This window comes from Chiloscyllium plagiosum, unplaced genomic scaffold, assembly GCF_037043375.1.
Source record: "Chiloscyllium plagiosum isolate Xiang-an unplaced genomic scaffold, Cpla_swu_hap1 HiC_scaffold_26, whole genome shotgun sequence".
NCBI lineage: Eukaryota > Metazoa > Chordata > Chondrichthyes > Orectolobiformes > Hemiscylliidae > Chiloscyllium > Chiloscyllium plagiosum.
Genome location: NW_028270164.1, coordinates 39,857,584 through 39,878,104, shown reverse-complemented (window position 1 = coordinate 39,878,104; position 20,521 = coordinate 39,857,584). Strand labels below are relative to the sequence as shown.

Genomic DNA, 20,521 nt, shown 5'->3' with positions numbered 1-20,521 from the left:
GTTTCTCTGGTAAATTATTTGTGAGATGGTTGTGCCAAAAGACTAAAACAAAATCTTACACATAATTAAGAATGCTATATTGCATATTTATATGACGATGCATCTTTTGAATGGGGATTTGGTAAGAGTTTACTGACCACAATTAATTAATTGTGTTGTTGTGGCTGCCCTCGAATTGATGATGACATCTGCTCAGGATTATGTGCTTCTGCAGTGGGTCTTCGTTAAACTGAATAAGCTAGTTTTTGACTCTCTGGTTATTGGGAACAAGGGCAGGATGTCTTATGAAATCCAGAATGCAAGATTCAGTTCTTTTTCTTGATGGTCTGCCACCAGTCTGCCTTATTGATAAGAAGTTGCAACTGAAAGCACAATGCAACTTGATTGATGAGTCACCATTTTGCATAATTGATGACGAGAACATCCTAGTTGATAATAACGATTCCACAACACTTCAAGGAGAGAGTCAGAGTGATTCAGGAGCAACCTTATGAGACTGATAATTTCAGAGATGGGGAAACAGGGCCTGGCAAGTGAAGTAGCTATCTTCCATCTGTTCAATCAACATTGACTTTGTGGGGCTTTTGCCTGAATGCATGTGGAACTTGTTTCAGGAAGGACATGAGCCTAATGGGACCTCCAGCAGCAAGAGGGCACTGAGCAAGGAAACTGAACAGATCTGTTGGACCTCCACCAACAGGTGACCACAGTGAGGGCAGTTGGAGCAGTTGAATGGACTCTCACTAGAAATGAAGTTTATCTTTGGTGGAGGGATGGGAGGCATACCCAAGAATTGCTCAGCCAATGTAGCCCCCACTGCCCTCACTTGTGTATTGTGTATATCATTCATGTTTATCCTTAATTTCCCTTCTGTCTGCATTGACTTGATACCATGGAATTAAAAAAAAACACTGCATTGTGATTTTTAAGCTGCACGTATGTTCAGATTTCATGCTACACAAGTAGTTGTTCAATGATCCTCTTGTTTAAATATGGATGTGGTGGAAACATAGCTGAAATGATTTCATGAGTACTCTTCTGTGTCACTGGTGTGCAGTCCACATTACATTGTAGTACTGGAATGTGGTGTCGGCAACTGCTCTGAACGTTAGCATTCTTTTGCACTTGTCAAGGTGTTTATTGTCAAAAGTTAACTGCTATGGTTTGTAAGCTGTCACAGCTGAGTGGTATTGGAACCTCTCATCAAAGGTTTGAGAAAGGCAATTGCCATGTATGGGAAGTGCTCACTGTATTCACGTTTCTCCACGTTAGTGTGCCACATATTTGGCTGATCAGGTCTGCATTGTTATGATTTTTGTGGAGAGGCAGAGAATGCCATATGCTAAATTGAAGAGATTAAGAGTGACTAAGCCAATCTGGTGTACAGTGACAGCAACTCTGGATCTACATACAGTGGATCATGTACATCTATGGTGGTCAGCTTAGCTTTGGCATGGGGCAACTAAAGTTAAAGGGCTTTCCATCCAGAGAGTATTTAACACTGACGTCAGGTGAGACATTTGATCTGTGAGGGAAATGAGTACTGCTAGTAAATTGTAAATATTAAGGGGCTATCATGCAAACTTCCTTAACTCCAACCTGCATTTTGAAGCAATCTCTTTCAGAACTACCATTCAAAACAGTTCAGTCATATCATCATGAGGTATTTGAAGGTATTTAATTGGATAAGCACCAATATAATTTATTGCACGGTCTTACACGTGAAAATAAAAATACTTCAGCAATGATTTTGAAAAATCTCACCTCCGTTTCAAGGCTTTGATTTGCAATTATAAACAAACCACATAGTTAATAACAAATATTTAATTTTTATTCCATAGTTAGACTTTCTGCCATTTGTGGATCTCTTAATTTCATGTTATCAGCTCATTTGCTGTTCTACTATTTCCTTATCAATTATTCTATTCTGCCTGCAATGTATAGCAAACACTTCCATCCAAAAAAAGAAGAAACATACTAAGGGGAGGATGTGGCAACTGTGGCTGACAAGGGAAATCAGGGACAGCATTAAGCAAAACCAAAAACAGTGTGATGAAGATTAGTGGGAAGCCAAAGGACTGAGAAGTCTTTAAAAAACAGCAGAGGACAACTTAAAAAGCAATAATGGAGCAGAAGATGAAATGTGGCATAAGCCACATAATAATATAAAAGAAGGTTGTGGGAGTATTTTTAGACATATGAAAGGTAACAGAGAGGCAAGAGTGGACATTGGACTGCTGAAAAATGAGGCTGGTGAAGTAGTAATGGGGAACAAAGAAGTGGCAGAGGAATGGAATCAGTACGCTACATCGATCTTCACGGTGGAAGGCACCAGCAGCGTACCAGAACTTCAAGAGAATCAGGGAGTTGAGGTGACTGTAGTGGCCATCACTAAGGAGAAGGTGCTGGGGAAACTGAAAAGTCGGAAGTTTGATTAATCACTCAGACAGGGTGGACAACCCCCAGGGGTTCTGAAGGAGATTGCTGAGGAGAATGTAGTGGTATTGATGGTGACCTTTCAGGAGTCATTGGAGTCGAGGAGGGTGCCGGAGGACTGGAAAGTCACTCATGTTTACGAAGAAGGGAGACAGAAAATGGGAAATTATTGGCAGTGAGCCTGACCATGATCATTGACCATGATCTATTATTAACGATGAAATTGCTGAGTACTTGGAAGTGCAGGATAAAATCGGAGGGAGTCAGTACTGCTTCATCAAGAAGAGATTATCCCTGACAAGTCTGTTAGAATTCTTTGTGGAGGTAAGGAGCAAGTTAGACAAGGGAGCGACAGTGAATGTGATGAATTTGGATTTCCACCGAGGCCTTTGACAAGGTGCCACACAGGAGACTACTAAATAGGGTAAGAGATGGAAATGTGTTGCTGGAAAAGCGCAGCAGGTCAGGCAGCATCTAGGGAACAGGAGAATCGACGTTTCGGGCATTAGCCCTTCTCCAGCATCTGCAGACCTCACTTTCTCCTAAATAGGGTAAGAGCCCATGGTATTAGGGGCAAGGTATTGGCATGGATAGAAGATTGGCAGAAGGCAGTGTATGGAAAATAAAGGGGTCTTTTTCAGGATGGCAGCTGGTTAGAGGTAGAGTTCGATAGAGGTCCATGTTGGGATCACAACTATTCACATTATACATTAACGATCTAGACGAATAAACTGAGAGCATTGTTGTTAAGTTTGCAGATGGCACAAAATAGGTGGAGGTTTCAGGTACTGTTGAGGAAATAGGGACACTACAGAAGGCCAGGACAGGCTAAGAGAGTGGGCATAGAAGTGGCAGATGGAATACAATGTTGGAAAGTCAGAGGTAACACACTTTGGTAGGAAGAATAGTGGCAGAGCCTATTTTCTACATGGGGAAAGGTTTTGGAAATCTGAAGCACAAAGAGACTTAGGAGTCCTAGTTCAGGATTCTCTTACAGTTAACATGCAAAGTCAGAACTCTCACAATACCAGGCTATAGTCTAACAAGTTTATTTGAAATCACAAGCTTTCAGCGCGCTGCTCCTTTGTCGAGTGAAGTGATCAACTCCTCTCTCACTTATCCACGATTGAATAGGCATCTTTTTTTTTAATGTTAGAATGCCTGCCCTGTTCTCATACACCGTCCTTATATCCTTCAGCTTTATAACCTCCCAGCTGCTTTTACCTGACGAAGGAACAGCACTCCAAATTGTGATTTCAGATAACCCTGTTGAACTATAGCCGGGTGTCGTGTCACTTTTGACTTTGTCCAGCACTGGCACCTCCGCATCATAGTAACGTGCAGGTACGGTTGACAATTAGAAATCGAATGAAATGTTAGCATGCATTTCAAGAGGGCTAGAGTACAAGAGGAGGGATGTCCTGCTGAGGTGGTATGTGGCTCTGGTCAAAGTGTTTTTGGAATATAGTGAGCAGTTTTGTGCCCCATATCTAAGGAAGGATTCGCTGGCCTTTGAGGAATTTCAGGGAAGGTTCACAAGAAGGATCCTGGAGATGAAGGGCTTGTCATATGAAGAGTGGTTGAGGACTCTGGTTTCTGACTTGGAGTTCAGAAAGTTGCAGTGGGATATCTTAGAGAGTATTGAGAGGCTTGGATAGAGTGGATTTGGAGAAGACATTTTCGTAGTGAGAGAGACTAGGATCTGAGGGCATGGCCTCAAAGTGAAGGAACGACCCTTTAAAACTGAGATGAGGAGGAATTTCTTCAGCCAGAGGGTGTTGAATCTGTGGAACTCATTGCAGCAGAAAGCTATGGAGGCCATTTCATTGTGTGTCTGTAAGATGTAGATAGGTTCTTCATTATTAAGGGAATCAAGAATTACGGGAAGAAGGAAAGAGAATGGGGTTGAGAAACATATCAGCCATGATCGAATGCTAGAGGAGATTTAATTGGTCAAATGGCCTCGTTATGCTTCTACATCTTATGTTATGGTCTAAGATAATGGGTTCAAGTTGTACTCTGATGGATTGTGCCATTGAATTTCATAAGTTTAGTAATTTGTCACTTAATTCCTAAAGAGTAGATCCTAGGTACTTTATTATCAAAGTCAGACTGGTTCACTCAAGTCCTTCACTGAAGGGAGTCTATCTGTTCATGCCACTAATTTGGCACAATGTGGGTTGATTACTGGTTGGAATAACAAAGGTAAAGAAAATGATAGCCTTCTGTTGTTTTGCTACGGGTCTCTGAGTCCTTTTTTAATGAATGATCTCATAACTGCCTTTGTCTACACTTCCGAATATTCTACAGTCAGAGACATAAATCGTCTTTTAGTCATTGCCATTTATTTACCCCTATGGTGCTTTTCTGGAATTGTTTGCAAAACATTTCTTGTTGAGGAAGAATATTTCTCTGAATTGTTGTTTCACCATAACTGATGGACATGTTTAATGAAATAGTATGCAAGGAAATGCTTTACATGGGTAATATATCTGAATTCAAATTGTGAAACCCGTATGCCTTGGGTGACATAATCCTGTGGTTTCTTTTGACTCTTCTCCCTGTGAAATTCCTTCACCAGCTGAGCACTGGAACAGCAGAACTGAGATTTTGAAGTTTCCAATACAGTGGCTTTGTGTGCTTCTGTTCCTTCAGCATAGTCCAACCAAAACCAAGGCAACTGTGACAGTTTGTTGAAACTTTGTCACCTCACTCAAATAGCTTTGTTCTAAATGGAGTTCTCAGATCTGAAGCTGGCCTAGAACTACTTATTGTACTCTCCAGCTTATACAACAATAACTGTACAGAATGAGAACAATGTTCTTGGAGACTGTTGCCAGGGCCACTCTTCACATTCTGGAAACTGAATTGTCTTAAATCCTTCAGTTCCTGATGGTCGTAGCTGTGTCATAATAAAAAAGAAATTAAGAGTGCTGAAAAGATAGTTGTTCAACTCATTTTGCAGACATGTTTCTCATGGGGCTTGGCATTGTTGGCTCCCTACAAGATTGGTGCAATTTTATTGTATGTATATTTCCTAATTTTTTAATATTCAATTTAATCTTAAGTTTATTGGTTCTGGCAACTGCCTTCTAGATTTGTGATGCTCCTCAGCTTTTTTCTGTCTGCTCCATTTCGAAGTTAATGCACTCCTCATCTAAGAGATGTTTGTCCAGACCACCGCCCAAAATACTTGATAAAACAATGTCCCCTCACAGGTGTCATGTTGTTGGCTTGACTTTCACATTTCTATTAAATATGCATGTTTTTGTGAGTTGATTTTCTTTTGTGCCACCTAGTTTTGTCACCTTTTCTCTTGACAATGGTGATTTTACTTTGAAGGCTTGATCCCAACTTATGTAAAAAAGTGCTGTTTCAGCAGTTCAAATAATTTCTGCAAGCAAACTTTTTTCTTTGGATGATGCTTTACTTTTTGAGGAAATTCTGATTTCTCCATTATGATCTCCATAAGCATTTTTCGTATGTGGCCTCAGAGAGCAAATTGTCAAAAATCTTCTGAAGCTGAAGACATCATGGTAGCCCCAATGATATCCGCACTTGCACATTATGACATGTAATAACAAGCTCCAAATCCGATTCATTCTTCCATGGCTTTGCCAGTGCTCTATTTCTATACATCTCACTCCTCTAAACCTGGAAATATTTATTCCAACGTCCCAAACAGAGACTGAGCAGAGATGAAAAAAGTCTGGACCTGTGTGTCACACTCTACATAGCTCAGCACTGAATGGTGGATTTTCCAATCAAATACTGAAATAGAAAAATACAACACAAAACAGAAGAAGCTACATTTGGAAATCTGAAATTAAAACAGCAAGTGGTAGAAATTCTCAGTAAACCAAGTGGCAGTAGTGGAGAGAAGAAAAAGAGCAAATGTTTAATTTCATGATCCCTTCATTGGTTTCGATCCTTGGTGTGTGACCTGTTCCTGATGAGAGTTTCTTTCCAATTATCACCATCATTAAGATTGCCTTGGAAACATCACATGTCCCTGCCTTTCCCGCTTCCTCACTGCATCACAATTTTACCTTGAGGCTTAAATTTAAAATGCTTTAAAAGTCCGCTTCCCCACATTCATCTCACTAAATTGTAACTCATAATGTCACTTTCTATTGAAAATCATCTAATGCTATTATAGCTGGCTACCACTGATTCCCTGTATGCATTCAAACGAGTATCAAGATTATTCTAAGCATGTTGCCATATCTCTGGTCTCTACAGTCTGATTTGTCTACTTCACTGTTCTGGCAATGATCAACTCCTCTCTCAATCTGCACAATTGAATAGGTATCTGTGCTTTTCTTTTAATGTTACAGTGCCTGCCCTCTTCTCAACACTGTCCATGTATCCCTTCAGCTTTTTAACCTCCCAACGGCTTTCAAAAGTCTTTAAAAAATATACTTTTTTTGCTCTTTCACTGCTGATTCTAATTTCTTCTTTTTCTCCTTCCTGCCCAACCTAATAATAAAGTTTGTTTTCTAGACCTACCCTGCAGTATTGAACTGTAAAATATAATTGTAAAATATAATTTGACACTATTTCAGCTCTGACTTGCAAAAAATATCATTTTGAAGTTGCAGTCCAAACAGATTCACAAAACCTTTTAATAAAAACCATAAACACAAATGAAAGTGGCTAATCTTTTTGTTTAAAATTGTCCTCATATAGTTTTGGATGAACGTTTTTTTTAATTTTTGCCCTGCTTTCATGTGACTGCATGAATACATGTAGTCATCTGCAATGGTACACTCTTACTCTCCTCCCAGATTATTATCTCTTGGCCATTATTATGTTGTCCCCATATTAATAATGTGAACTGAATTCTGTACTCTGGAAATAGAAGCTAGATGACCCCAATTTAGTTTTCACCTGCCAAGTGTATTAGTATTTTGATTTTTGACAAAACAGCACCATGTTTCACCTGGAACAGGTAATTCCTAACTTCAAGATGTATTTTCAATTGCATTGAATTCATGTATTATATTGAATTATTACTTATTATTATTATATTGAAGTATTATATGTGGCAAATTTTTGTTCCTTTTACAGGAGTTTGCTGCACTAACAAAGGAGTTGAATGCCTGCAGGGAACAACTTTTGGAGAAAGAGGAGGAGATCTCTGAACTGAAAGCAGAGAGGAACAATACTAGAGTAAGTAGACCAATCAATTCCATTTTGCAGGCTGAGTTGAGGAGACCCTGTTTCAAGATTCAGCTGAGAAGGACATCGGCAGCAGTTTCCAAAAGTCTGCATTGAGAGAAGTACATGAGAACAGTTCACCTTAATTTGTTAATGTGTATGTGGCTGCTCGTGGCTGCATGGCTGTGAATGTATTTATTTTGCATGCACTAAGGAATTTCTCTACTTTCTGTGGTTTGACCTTAATCTTTAAGGATTGAGTAGTAAATCTATTTCGTATTGATTTTCATTTGCTCCCAGAATGGCATTCAGTATTTCACAGAATAACTGAGGTCAGGCGTGTGATGGGTGATGTATTGAGTTGGTGCTCTGCAGCTCTGTAGGGAGGTATAGCTTTTCTGTCCAAACGTTCCACCCCTGTCTTGCTGATGATGCTCTCTCAAGGTGTGGTAAAGATCTGAGAGTCCTGTTTCTCCAAGTAGTTATTCCTGATGGTTGAGTCGATTGGTTACTTGTCTTAAGAGGGAGGCTTATCGCAACTAACGTCAATACTACCAGCACTCAACATTGTTCCCACCCCCCCCCGTAGACTCTTCACAGGCTAAATGGGACAATTTTCTGTCTTTCAAGACTTAACAAGCAATTCCTTTCTTTTTACCTGACCTACAAACAAATCCTCTTTGAAGCCTTGAAGATGAATCCCATTTTAATTAACATTTTTCCTCAAATAATTCACACTTTCTGCAACGTCTAAGAATGTACCTTGCCAGACCCTTTTATTTAAAATTCTCATTTATTTTAACAGCTTTCCAAATGAATTCCAGTTTCTTCAATCTCAATAAATTCTTCCCATCTTTACTAAGCTTCAAGAGTAGACCTTCCACTCTTATTGTTCCCTCACTATCTCCTTACTTTTTTTCTTCATTTGGACTGTGTATGCCTAGGCTTCTGAATTGCCCTGATATCACTTTAATTTTGGCTTTGAGATGTTTCTGAAGCTGTATCCCTTGCTTTAAGTTACTTGCATAGCCACCCACAGTGACAACAACATTTGTCTGAGCTGTTAGCTCTTATTTCTGTTTCACCCATTTACTGCATTTCTGATGTTCTCCCCTGCCCAGCAGGGATTTTAACTGAACTCACAAACCCTCCAATGTCCATTCACACTCTCCATAATCAGGCCCTATGGTTTTTTGTCACCCTTTGAAGTCTGTAGCTGACAATTGTAATGAGGATTCTAGCTTGCACTTGCTTCTGCTCTTCTCTAATCGGGTCTGGTGCTATTTCTGCGATGGCACAATCTTGCCAAGAGTTTGTCTGCTGTTTAATTGTTTGCAAGAGTCACTCTGAAAGCTATGACTAGAAGTTTCTTATGGTTTGCTGGAATTTATTCAGTATGTCTAAATTGAATTGTATCTGCACCACTGCCTACCATGTCATATGAACGTGTGATACCAAACACTGCTAGCAAGTGTTTGAGTAAGTGGCTGCAAGTGCTCAGTTTCTGACTGGGTATACATGAGCTACTTGGTCTGGAATGAGAAAGAAAAATCATTGGTTAGTTTAACAAAAAGAGGCTCCTGTCTTAAACAAGATGTATTTTATTTCATGATGCAAGCTACATTAGTAAGATGGACATTGTTACGAAGATGGGTAGGTCTGTCTTCCTTGAAATCCAGAGCATTGCTGTCTTTGCCAACCCACAATCTTATGAAGTCATTGTATTAAACTCCACCCAATCTAATCTTCAGCATTAATCCTTTCAGAACCATTGCTTACCACATGAGGCAGTGAATTTGTGCAATGACAGAAATGTAATTGAAATTATTTGGGATAAATGTCATACTAATGTGCTGTTCTATGGCCAACTCTTGATGAAAGCTTTGGAAAAGTTGTGTTATGTCGTGATCTCATCCTGGCAGCTAAATTGAAAAAATTGTCAGGTGACCTTGCAAAGCTAACCATTGAGATACTTTCAGGGAAAATTCTAACCCTGCTGCTTGTTGACAAACACGTCTCTTCTTGATCACCAGTACAGCATGAATGATGATGACTTTGAAGATCAAAAAGTAACTGTTTGTTCCTCCATAGATACAAGTTTTATACCACACAACAACTGTGTTTTTGATAGAAGCGCATTTAAGGGGGCTCTAATGTACTGTTAAAAATCTTTAACCGGTGCCATTGTCCACTTTATTCCTATCATTTATTTCTCCAGTATTTAAAAATCTGTTACTTTAAAATCAGAGTTTCTGCATTCATTTGCAATTTCTTTTTTCCTGGCCTATGATATGAATTTGAACCTATTCAGTGTTCTGTATTTCTGAAGCTCTTTATCTTTTCTTTTTTCCTGCCTTGGGTGGATTACTCAGCAGTGAATCATTTCTGCTCTGTTCAAAAACTAAAGAGCAAACTGTAACTGCTTAAAGTCAAGGGTGTGGTGCTGGAAAAGCACAGCAGGCCAGGCAGCATCCGAGGAGCAGGAAAATTGACATTTCGAGCAAAAGCCATGCAGAAAAGACCTGATGAAGGACTTTTGCCCGAAACATTGATTTTCCTGCTCCTCGGATGCTGCTTGGCCTGCTCTGCTTTTCCAGCACCACTCTCTTGACTCTGATCTCCAGCATCTGCAGCACTCACTTTTGCCTAGTTGAGTGTAACTGCTTAAATTCCAGTGCAAAAACAGAAATGCTGAAAGTAAACAGAAATTCCAGTAATTTATTTAAAAAAAAACAAAATGTTCATACTTAAAATTTAAAACCTGAAAATCTTTTGTGAAGTAGAAGAGCAAAAAGCACAGAAAAGAGGCCAACAGATCAAATAGTGTGCAACTTGCTTAATTGATAAACAGAGACCTATTAAATAGTGTAGAATATCACTGGATAGAAAGGTTTACTTTTATATAGTGCCTTTCGCAACCTGACAACTCCCATTGGTTGTGAAGCACAAATACTTTTGAATTGTGATCACTGCTGTTATAGAGTCGGAGAGTCATACAGCATGGAAACAGACCCTTCAGTCCAACCAGTCCCACCTGCTTGCTCCTAATCCATATTAGTCCAAACCTTTCTTATTCTAAATGTCTTTTAAATGTCGTAATTGTACCCATATCCACCACTTCCTCAGGAAGTTCATTCCATACACGTACCACCTTCTGTGTAAAAAGAAAGTTGCCCTTTGTATCTTTTTTAAATCTCTCCCCCCTCACCTTAAAAATGTGTTCCTTAGCCTTGAAATCCCCCATCGTAGGGAAAAGGAAATTACCATTAACTCTATCTATATACCTCATTATTTTATAAGTTTCTATCAGGTTGTTTCACAACCTCCTACACTCCAGATAAAAAAGTCTCAACCTATCCAGCCTTTCTTTATAACTCAAATCTTCCACACCTGGCAACATCCTGGTTTCTGTCTTCTGAACCCTCTCCAGTGTCGGGAAATGCAATAGCCAAATTGAGCATAGCAAATTCTCTTAAAAACATTTTTAAAAAACAAATAATGTGTTATGTCAACGTTGGTCAAGGAATAAATGTTGGTCAGAACCAACCAAAGAGAACCACCCTGATCCTCAATGTTACAGTGCCATATGTTCCTTTACCTCTACCAGGGTCTTGGATTAACTTCTCACCTGAAAACAGGCACTTCGTACAGTGCAGCGTCCCTGATTATCACACTAGGCAATAAACCTGGAGGCTGTAATGCAGTCCTCTGCAGTGAGACTGGTAAGAAGTAAGGGTGATCCCATTGAGCACAAGTAAAAAAACAAAGTACAGAGGAACCTCGATTATCTGAATACCAATTATCCGAATATTGGATTATCCAAAGGAGATCTCGAGGTCCCGATAGAAACATTGCACCAAACACGTGTTTCCAACAGTGATCGCGTCTTTTGTTTATAATGATTAAACAGGCACCGTCTCCAAATGACTGACCTCCTGCCCTCTCTCTCTCTCTCTCTCTCTCTCTCTCTCTCTCTCTCTCTCTCTCTCTCCCCCCACACACTTTGCTTGGAGTTCTACAGAGGGGTGTACATTAATCTCCCCTTCTCCAGAAAATCTCTCCAACATTGTTCTGTACAGGGTAATAGCAAAACCTGTCAAAACGTTGCAGTAAAAACTTTTGTGTGTGTGCGCACACTATTTAGAGACTTACCCTAAGGGACATGAGATAGTATTGGCAAATAGAGTTAAGGAGAATCCAAAGGGTTTTTACAAATACATTAAGGACAAAAGGGTAACTAGGGAGAGAATATGATCCCTCAAAGAGCAGCAGGGCGGCCTTTGTGTGGAGCTCCAGGAGATGGGACAGATACTAAATGAGTATTTTGCATCAGTATTTACTGTAAAAAAGACATGGAAGATGTAAAATGCAGGGAAATAGATGGTGACATCTTGAAAAATGTCCATATTACAGAGGAGGAAGTGCTGGATGTCTTAAAATGTATAAAAGTGGATAAATCCACAGGACCTGATCAGGTGTACGCCAGAACTCTGTGGAAAGCTAGGGAAATGATTGCTTGGGCTCTTATTGAGATATTTGTATCATCGATAGTCACAGGTGAGGTGCTGGAAGATTGGAGATTGGCTAACGTGGTGCCACTGTTTAAGAAGGGTGGTAAGGACAAGCTAGGGATGTATAGACCAGTGAGCCTGACCTCGGTGGTGGGCAAATTGTTGGAGGGAATTCTGAGGGACAGGATGTACATGTATTTGGAAAGGCAAGGACTGATTAGGGATAGTCAACATGGCTTTATGCATGGGAAATCATGTTTCACAAACTTGATTGAGTTTTTTGAAGAAGTAACAAAGATGAGAGTAGAGCGGTAGATGTGATCTATGTGGACTTCAGTAAGGCCTTCGACAAGGTTCCCCATGGGAGACTGGTGAGCAAGGTTAGACCCACGGAATACAAGGAGAATTCGCCATTTGGATACAGAACTGGCTCAAAGGTAGAAGACAGAGAATGATGGTGGAGGGTTGTTTTTCAGACTGAAGGCCTGTGACCAGTGGAGTGCCACAAGGATCGGTGCTGGGTCCACTACTCTTCGTCACATATATAAATGTGTATAAAAGAGGTATAGTCAGTAAGTTTGCTGATGACACCAAAATTGGAGGTGTAGTGGACAGCGAAGAAGGTGACCTCAGATTACAACGGGATCTTGATCAGATGGGCCAATGAGCTGAGAAGTGGCAGATGGAGTTTAATTTAGATAAATGCGAGGTGCTGCATTTTGGGAAAGCAAATCTTAGCAGGACTTATACACTTAATGGTAAGGTCCTAGGGAGTGTTGCTGAACAAAGAGACTTTGGAGTGCAGGTTCATAGCTCCTTGAAAGTAGATTCGCAGGTAGATAGGATAGTGAAGAAAGCATTTGGTATGCTTTCCTTTATCGGCCAGAGTATTGAGTACAGGAGTTGGGAGGTCATGTTGCGACTGTACAGGACATTGGTTAGGCTACTGTTGGAATATTGCACACAGTTCTGGTCTCCTCCTTATCGGAAAGATGATGTGAAAATTGAAAGGGTTTAGAAAAGATTTACAAGGATGTTGCCAGGGTTGGAGGATTTGAGCTATAGGGAGAGGCTGAACAGGCTGGGGCTGTTTTCCCTGGAGTGTTGGAGGCTGAGGGGGTGACCTTATAGAGGTTTATAAAATCATGAGGGGTATGGATAGGATAAATAGACAAAGTCTTTTCCCTGGGGTGGGGGAGTCCAGAACTAGAGGGCATAGGTTTAGGGTGTGAGGGGAAAGATATAGAGACCTAAGGGGCAACATTTTCACACAGATGGTGGTACGTGTATGGAATGAGCTGCCAGATGAAGTGGTGGAGGCTGGTACAATTGCAATATTTAAAAGGCATTTGGATTTGTATATGAAAAGGAAGGGTTTGTTGGGATACGGGCCAGGTGCTGGCAGGTGGGACTTGATTGGGTTGGGATATCTGGTCGGCATGGATGAGTTAGACTGAAGAGTCTGTTTCCGTGCTCTACATCTCTATGACTCTGTGGCAGCAGCAGCAGTCTTGTTGTTGTCCAGTCTGGCTGCCCCGGAGAGGGGGAGGGGGTTGACGGGGTTGGGAGCTGTATGGGCGAACAGGAGCAGTGTTGGATGGGGGCGGGGAGACGGGAAGGGTGTTTGGATTGGGTTGGATGAGAGGGGGGGTGGTGTTGAATGCGGGGGGAGGGGCGGGGTAGTTGGGGCTCGCGCGTCGTGTGCTTCGTCTCCTGAACAGGGAGCAGACTTTAAAAACTCTGAGCCCCAGAGGAAAGGCATTTAATTGATTAACTGAATAATCGATAATCTGAACGAAATACTGCCCATCCATCTCGTTCGGATAAATGAGGTTCCTCTGTATGAGTAAATAAGCAAGCAATTTCAGCACAAATTCACAGAAAAATGATTAAAATGGTGAAAACGGAGAATTACTGAAGAAAAACTAATTGACTCGTTGGGGTTTTCCCCATTCTGTCTCTCTAATTTTGGCACTCTCTTTGAAGTGATGTCTCCATTTTCTTCTATTCCATCTTGCTGGGATTTACTGCACATAGAACTTATAAAACACTTTTTATATAAACGTATAAACTTTCCAACTATTACCTACAAGTAAATACCTCATTATCATTAAGGAAGAGTTAGAGGCAAGGTGCTAGCAATGATAGAAATTTGGCTGCCTTGCAGAAAGCAGAGCGTGGGCATGAAAGAGTCCTGCTCAGGATGGCAGCCAGTGACAAGCGGTGTTCTGCAAGGCTCAGTTTGGGACCACAATTTTTCACTTTATACATTATATGTTAATGATCTGGATGAAGGAACTGAGGGCATTATGGTTATGTTTACAGATGATACAAAGATAGATAGAGGGACAGATAGCATTGAGGAGGTGGGGAGGCTGCAGACAGATTTGGACAGATGAAGAGAGTGGGCAAAGACGTGGCAGATGGTGTACAACGTGGTAAGTGAGAAGTCATGTATTTTCATAAGACTAGAGGCGTGGACTATTTTCTAAATGGGGAAAAATTCGGAAGTTTAAAGTGCAAAGAGACTTGGGAGTTCTAGTCCAGGATTCTCTCAAGATAAACTTGCAAGTTGGCATTGAAAGGACTTGAACTCAAAAGCAGGGCTGTACTTATGAGGCTCTATAAAACTCTGGTCAGATCACATTTGGAGTATTGTGTACAGTTTTGGGCCCCATATCTCAGGGAGGGGGTACTGGCCTGGAGCATGTTCAGTAGAGGTTCACAAGAATGGTCCCAGGAATGAAAAGCTTAACATATAAGGAATGTTTGATGACTCTGCGTCTATTCTCAATGGAGTTTAGAAGGATTGGCGGGGGTGAGGGGGGATCTAATTGAAATGATCTAATTGAATGGCCTGGATAGAGTAGATGTTGGGAAGATGTTTCCATTGGTAGGAGAGACGAGGATCCAAGGGCACAGCCTTAGAGTAAAGGGATGACCTTTTAGAACGGAGTTAAGAAGAAACTTCTTCAGCCAGAGAGTGGGGAATCTATGGAATTCATTGCCACAGAAGGCTGTGGAGGCCAGGTCATTGAGTATATTTAAGATGGAGATAGATAGGTTCTTGAGGATCAAGGGCTATGTGGATAAAGTGGGAAAATGGGGTTGAGAAACGTATCAGCCACGATTGAATGGCAGAGCAGTCTCAATGGGCTGAATGGCCCAATTTCTGTTCTTATGTCTTATGGTCTAAGGGAACAACAGTTTGTTTTTGTTTTTGTCCTTGTGCAAAGGATCATGTTTAGCGTAAAATAGCTCCGTTTTGAACATTGTCAATTTCTTCGACCTCAGTAGCTAAATGATCTTTCCTTTCCTTTTTATAAATATTCAAATGTATTTGCATGAAATTTTATTTCATTCCCCACCTTTAATTATACTTTTTGTTCAGCTGGCTATTCTCCACTACTTATTCCAATTGCCGCTTTAAGCTTCCAGCACTAAATTTCTTATCATCCAGTTCATCAGTGGAATGGCCATCTTCAGTCATTATATTTATCCTTCTTACAAGATGGCTAGTTGTTTTTTTTAAGCAAAGGCTTTGATTTATTAAAGCAACCCTTTACTTTCCCACTTTTAATCAGCCTAGTTCAAAAACAACCTGCCCGCTGTACCACCAGTTTGCCTGACATGCTGATATGCATGGGCAGCACTGTAGTTGGAACAATTTTCTGGTTCACAAGCTCAGTTGCATTAATTATTTATATCACATTAGCAGTCTGCCAGGTTTGCAGCCTATCTGTCTACAATGTAACAGGAGTGAAATTGGGGTGTGTGAAAAGACGATTGGTCAGCTACCCATTACATTCTAGGTGCTCCCTTGCTCCTCTTTGCTGAAGATGTGGCTGAGGGTTGCGGGAGAGCTGTAAAATTCAGCCAGTAGAAAAATTGCCCATCCTGGTACTCTTTGAGGGAAATGTATTCGAATATTTGTGTATTGCAGCATAACTCTGTTAATCCCATCTCAATTTTCATCCATTTCAATTCATCAATTTCTCCCTTTAACTACTCTTCAGCTCGTGGTTAATTCAGCTTCCTCTCCTGTACTTCCATCATCTCCTGTCAACAATGACTTTTAATTCGATTACATTACTATTCTTTTCGAGTACCAAACAAACTAAATTTTACTCACTCCAGTTCATTTATAATTTGGTTCATCACCATGTATTTTAATTTATTAAAAGGTAGATGAACCTTCTATATGCTAGAGGTATTCATTTGAAGTCAGACATTGAATTCAAAGTGTGACTAGAATTAAGAGAGGGAAACCAAATGCAAGACGGTTTAATTTGCTTATTTGCCTGTGTGTCCTAGAGTCATAGAGATGTAGAGCATGGAAACAGACCCTTCGGTCCATCTCATCCATGCTGACCAGATATCCCAACCCAATCTAGTCCCACCTACCAGCACCTGGCCCATATCCCTCCAAACCCTTCCTATTCATATATCCATCCAGATGCCTTTTAAATGTTGCAATTGTACCAGCCTCCACCACTTCCTCTGGTAGCTCATTCCATACACGTACCACCCTCTGAGTGAAAAGGTTGCCCCTTAGGTGTCTTTGATATCTTTCCCCTCTCACCTTAAACCTGTGTCCTCCAATTCTGGACTTCCCCACCCCAGGGAAAAGACTTTGTCTGTTTATCCTATCCATGCCCCTCATGATTTTACAAATCTTTATAAGGTCACTCCTCAGCCTCCAACGCTCTAGGGAAAACAGCCCTAGCCTATTCAACCTCTCCCTATAGCTCAAATCCTCCAACACTGGCAACATCCTTGTAAATCTTTTCTAAGCCCTTTCAAGTTTCACAATATCTTTCTGATAGGAAGGAGACCAGAATTGCATGCAATCTTCTTACAGTGGCCTAACCAATGTTCTGTCCAGCCACAACGTGACCTTCCAACTCCTGTACTTTGTGGGTAAAATATATCCAGGAATGGATCCAGAGATGGGCCGATCATCCTCCAACTGCCGAACATTTCACCTATTCCCACCTTTTCCATCTTACTAACACTTCTGTCTTTGCACACCATCTCTATTCTCGCTTTGCCTGCCTCGCTATCATTTTGCTGTTCTCCCTCAGCTTGACACTGTCTCTCTCCTCTTTCCTCATTTGTTTATTCTCCCTCTACTATTGCTAATGGGACCACTGCACAATCAGCCAGTTTGCCAAATTTCATGGGCCATGTTTGCTGTTCTGCCTGCCTTTTTCCACATACTTAATGGCGCTCAAAGAAATAAATTGCAATCATAGCTAAATTGGATGATTTTTAAAACAACTTGTTTCACAGAAATGAAATAGTAGCTAAAGTCAGAAATTAATCTAAACAAATTCTCAACAAAAGGTCAAATGTTCAAGGATTGGTGACCAAGATATGGTTGGAACCAATTGGTCTGGAAAGTAAGGGTGCAAGATGAAATGAAAAACTTATATTTATATCAGGCTTTTCATGATTGTCAATGTGCTTTACAGCTATTGAAGCACTTTTGAAATGTTGTAGGAAATACGACAGTCGATTTGTGTGCAACAAACTTTGACAAACAGTAATGTGCTAATATTCACACAAACTGTTTATGTGATATTGATTTATCTAAATATTAGACAGGAAACTGGTGTTAGGAAGGTACTTCATTATTCAATTTTTATTTTAATGATTAGTGTTGAAAAGATTGTGGGCACTGAGGGGATACCTGGGCTGGTGGTTTTTGAAACGAGGTGACTAAAATATCTTTTCAAAATAGACTTCTTGGAAGTCAATGGCTGAGGCTAATTGCTTGGATTTAATAACTAGAAATCACATGCCCTGCTTCTTTGGCTGTCATGCGTCAGTTTTTGTTTTAGAGTTCAGTTCGGCTATAGCTTGGTGAGAGAGAGAGAAAAGAAACTACCCAGTTCATCCTACAAGTGGCAACTCCCTGTGTTTATTGTCGCTGTGAAAGCCTGGGAACATTTCATATCCTTTCATTTCTTTCCTCCAAAAGCTAGCAATTATTGCTTTTCTCTCCTTTGCAAAGAAAATCTTTCCTTTTTTTTAAAAGAAGCCTGGTGATTGTGTCTGTGTATTAGATTATTTAAAATGGTAGCTATATATTCTTTTATGCTTCAAACTGTGTTAATTTGATTTACATCTTTGTCTATTGAATCTTATTTTATAATGGATCACTAATTTTGTTTATTGAAAAAGCCTAGTTGATGGTCTTTTAGTTCGAAAGCTAATTTAGATAAAGTATGTAAGTGGCTATATTGGTTACATGGCATTTAAATTCATGTTATCACTGGAAAGAGAGAGTGACAGTGCACTTTTCAGCTTTTGATCAAAACTGGGAGAATGTTCCTGCTACTTTTTGAAACAATGCCATATGCTCCTTTATATTCACCCGACAGACAGAAGGAGCCTCAGGTGAAGTCTCATCCAAAAGGTAGTTACCCAGGAAATGTTGACCAGAAAACCAAAACTTATTTAACTCCTGGGTATTCTACAACTGACTACCCTTGCTGACATGCTAACCTGACCTGGCTAGCCCCCGTACTGACAACACACTTTACAATTCACATACTGACATTCTCTCTGTAGTCTTTCAGAGAAGTTTGGGACATGTAAAATCCTTATTTACCAGAATGCAGCGACTAGTTCTATAAAATGTGGGCATGGCTTCTTTGCCATTTCTTTGCATTGCTGCCTCTGATCTGCACTAAATAGTTTATAAGGAAATTAGATTACTTACAGTGTGGAAACAGGCCCTTCAGCCCAACAAGTCCACACCGCCCCGCCGAAGCGCAACCCACCCATACCCCTACCTTTACCCCTTACCTAACACTATGGGCAATTTAGCATGGCCAATTCACCTGACCTGCACATCTTTGGACTGTTCTGAAGGATCCTGCAGCAGAAGATTGCTCAGAAAAATCAGAGGGTTTTTTTTCTGATTAAGGCCTGAAGAAAGGTTTCAGATCCTGATCAGAAGATCTGGATCTGTGTTTTCAACATTTTTTTTATCATTGTTTCTGCAGACGTTAAAGAGGATGCATATTCAAGGACATATCTATTAAACTCCTCCTCCTGGTTCTGACTCTCTATTTTCAACCATTGCTGCTGCTGCTTGTCTCGTACAGATTTTGCATGAATGGATGCTCCCTCTCAACTGCTGCTATGTCAAAACCTTAATCCAAGCAACAGGTGGAATTTTTTTGTTTTCAAGAGCAAAAAGAATTCCTAAACCATGGTCACTCATTACTTTATAATGTTCATTGTTTCATCCATCCCTCTTCTCCCTAGAATCCAAACCAGTCTTTTCCAATGTAGTTGTGCATCTTTCACCCACTCTCTTGTACAACTCTCAGCACAACCTCTGCATGGCAATTGTGCAACGTTTTATGAAGGGCAGATCATTGACATGCATTTGGCTTATATCTTGGGTTGATCATAATTGTTTTCATGAAATCGTCTGGGCATGCTCCTGATAAGTAAAATATCTTTGCAAAGCCTAATAAACATTGATATTAAATATTCTCCCACAATTCAAACCGTTTCTCTGTGTCTCATCAATTTTAGCTACTTTTCAAATTTCTTTTAATTTGCTGTCCTTTTCTCACTCTCCAATTCCATTGAACAAAAAATATTAATATCAACAGTACTCTCTTGTGGCTCAGTCACTTCAGGTTTTTCATTTTTTTTAACATATATTTCATCAATACACTGTTTTCAACTCTTTATTTCACCAAAGTTTGTTAATAAACATCTTCCTTACTCTGCATTGCTCTCTCTAATGTATTCTCACTAAAGGAGATCTGCTTCTCATGTCTTAATTTTGCATCAATTAACAATCCTCTATCAAAGTGGCTAATCTGCAATGCCTCCCAATTAAGCAAGATTTTGACTTTAAAATTCTATTATTTGTTTTTAACTCCCCTTTGCTCTTCACTCTCCCGACTTGTGTAGTTTCCTCTCGTCCCACAGCTCTCCAACTCTGTATTCTTTTACATCTGGTCTCATGTGCATCTCTGATTTAAATTTCCTCACTCTCGATGGCCATACCTTCAGTTACCTCGGATCTAAACCTCTGGAATATCCTCCATTGCACCTCACTGTTTCATGTTCCTCTTTTCAGATACTCTTTAAAACCAATCTCTTTAACCAAGTTTTTGGTCACCTGCTTCTATGGCTTGGTATGATTTTCTTTTTGTAATGCACCCATGAAATTCGTTGAGACTTTTGATTGTATCAAAAACACTACCTAAGTTGTAGGTGATTGGAAAACGTTGTACAGCATCCCACCAGAGTGGTGTATGGAGACATGCCACCCAACAACAAAAGACCCAGGAAATGAGGACCAAATTGAGTGGAGTTTAGAGTTGTCCATTAGCAACTGGACCACACAATAAAATGGCTTGCCCTAGCTTGACTATAATATT

General features: G+C 40.3%; 1 protein-coding gene across 5 annotated transcripts in view; it reads left to right on the top strand.

Moving 5' to 3' along the window:
* Nucleotides 1–20,521, top strand: part of ppfia4 (PTPRF interacting protein alpha 4) — a 699,209-nt gene that overhangs the window by 481,588 nt on the left and 197,100 nt on the right. For all 5 annotated transcript variants that reach the window (XM_043716866.2, XM_043716868.2, XM_087973636.1 and 2 more), the window contains exon 2: nt 7,507–7,608. In XM_043716866.2, coding sequence (XP_043572801.1) covers nt 7,507–7,608 — 102 coding nt within the window. The remainder of the gene's footprint in view (nt 1–7,506; nt 7,609–20,521) is intronic.